The sequence below is a fragment of the Corvus brachyrhynchos genome, unplaced genomic scaffold (assembly GCF_000691975.1).
Source record: "Corvus brachyrhynchos isolate BGI_N302 unplaced genomic scaffold, ASM69197v1 scaffold65, whole genome shotgun sequence".
Taxonomy (NCBI): domain Eukaryota; kingdom Metazoa; phylum Chordata; class Aves; order Passeriformes; family Corvidae; genus Corvus; species Corvus brachyrhynchos.
Window position 1 is genome coordinate 1,876,027 of NW_008238365.1, and position 1,294 is coordinate 1,877,320.

At 42.8% G+C, this 1,294-nt stretch overlaps 1 protein-coding gene across 1 annotated transcript in view; it reads right to left on the reverse strand.

Moving 5' to 3' along the window:
* Positions 1-1,294, reverse strand: part of RBBP4 (RB binding protein 4, chromatin remodeling factor) — an 8,532-nt gene that overhangs the window by 1,875 nt on the left and 5,363 nt on the right. The window contains exons 10-12 of the mRNA XM_017736209.1: positions 398-474; positions 233-290; positions 28-138 (exon numbers count right to left, since the gene is read on the reverse strand). Coding sequence (XP_017591698.1) covers positions 28-138; positions 233-290; positions 398-474 — 246 coding nt within the window. The remainder of the gene's footprint in view (positions 1-27; positions 139-232; positions 291-397; positions 475-1,294) is intronic.

The window sequence follows — 1,294 nt, forward strand, 5'->3', positions numbered from 1 at the left end:
CTTCCTGCACCTTCCCAAGCAACTCACCATTTGCCAGACTTGCATGATATTATCTTCTGATACAGAACAAATGACCCAGGGCTCATTGGGATTCCAGGAGAAATCCGAGATCTTTGCAGTATGACCCCCATGGATAAACTAGGATTGGGGAAACAAGAAGGGGAATGGTTTGAGATTTGCATTGCAGGGTGAGTAATAGGTTAAAATCATTCATGAGAGTGAAAAGACTCACCAACAGCTCTGGGGGACCATCCTCAGCATCCTCAGGGGATTGCTCCTCTCCAATTTTACTGCAGAAAAAAAAGAAAAGGTGGGGGTGGTTGTTTTGTTTTCGTGAAGTGTGATGCAATTAATCAATAATATTTTGTGGGGAAAACCTGAGGAATTTGGGATTTACCTCAAGTCCCAAACGTTTAGCCTGCGGTCCGTGCCACTGGAGGCCAGGATGGTTTCATTATGGGGAGACCACTGAACCTGCAGACAGGGATAAATTTAAAAGTGAGTTCAGAGAAGCTGGAACAGGACATTCCCAACACTTCATTTTGTACCCTGGAAGCTCTACAAGAATTCAAATTGATAACAACACAAATATATGCAAATAACATTTATCACAGGAAGCAGTTTGTGTATATTCACACACACAAAAAAAAGACATTTCACCAAAAAAGTGCCACCTGGAATTCTTCCTCTAGCAAAGCCCACGTGTTTCCAAGTGGAAACAGCTCCCAAGGGTATTGGCTGCTCCTTATCTTAACAAGGATTGCACAAATAGAACCCACGGATTCCTTGAGCACTAGGCACAGCTCTCACATGAAAAGAAATCACTGTAATTAAGCTTAACTGCCCAAAAGCTCACATTTACTGCTTCTGCTAGAGATAAAGCTCTCCAGAACACACCACCTAATAGGATCACAGGATTAGGAAAGAACACTGAATTCTGCACACCAACGTGGCATTTCAGGATTCTGTAATTTTATTCAGACATAACACAGTCTGAAATGATAATCCCTCCACCAAAAAAGCCTCTACATATTTTTCCTCTGATTAAGGCACGAGTTGGTGATGGAAATATTTAATCTGCTAAGCAGGTGCTGCCTATGATGTGAACATTCTCTACTTACAGCAGCAAAACCAGCAATTATCTTTTGTCAGAGGGTGTTAAACCTTCCTGCAGGAGCAGGCTGAGGAGGTGGAAACACTGCAGCCATTTCCCTGGGCCTCCTGCTTCAATCTGCTGCCATGAATAATTTAATGGACTCTGCACTGCTACCATTTCATCCTTCTGCTGTGGTTA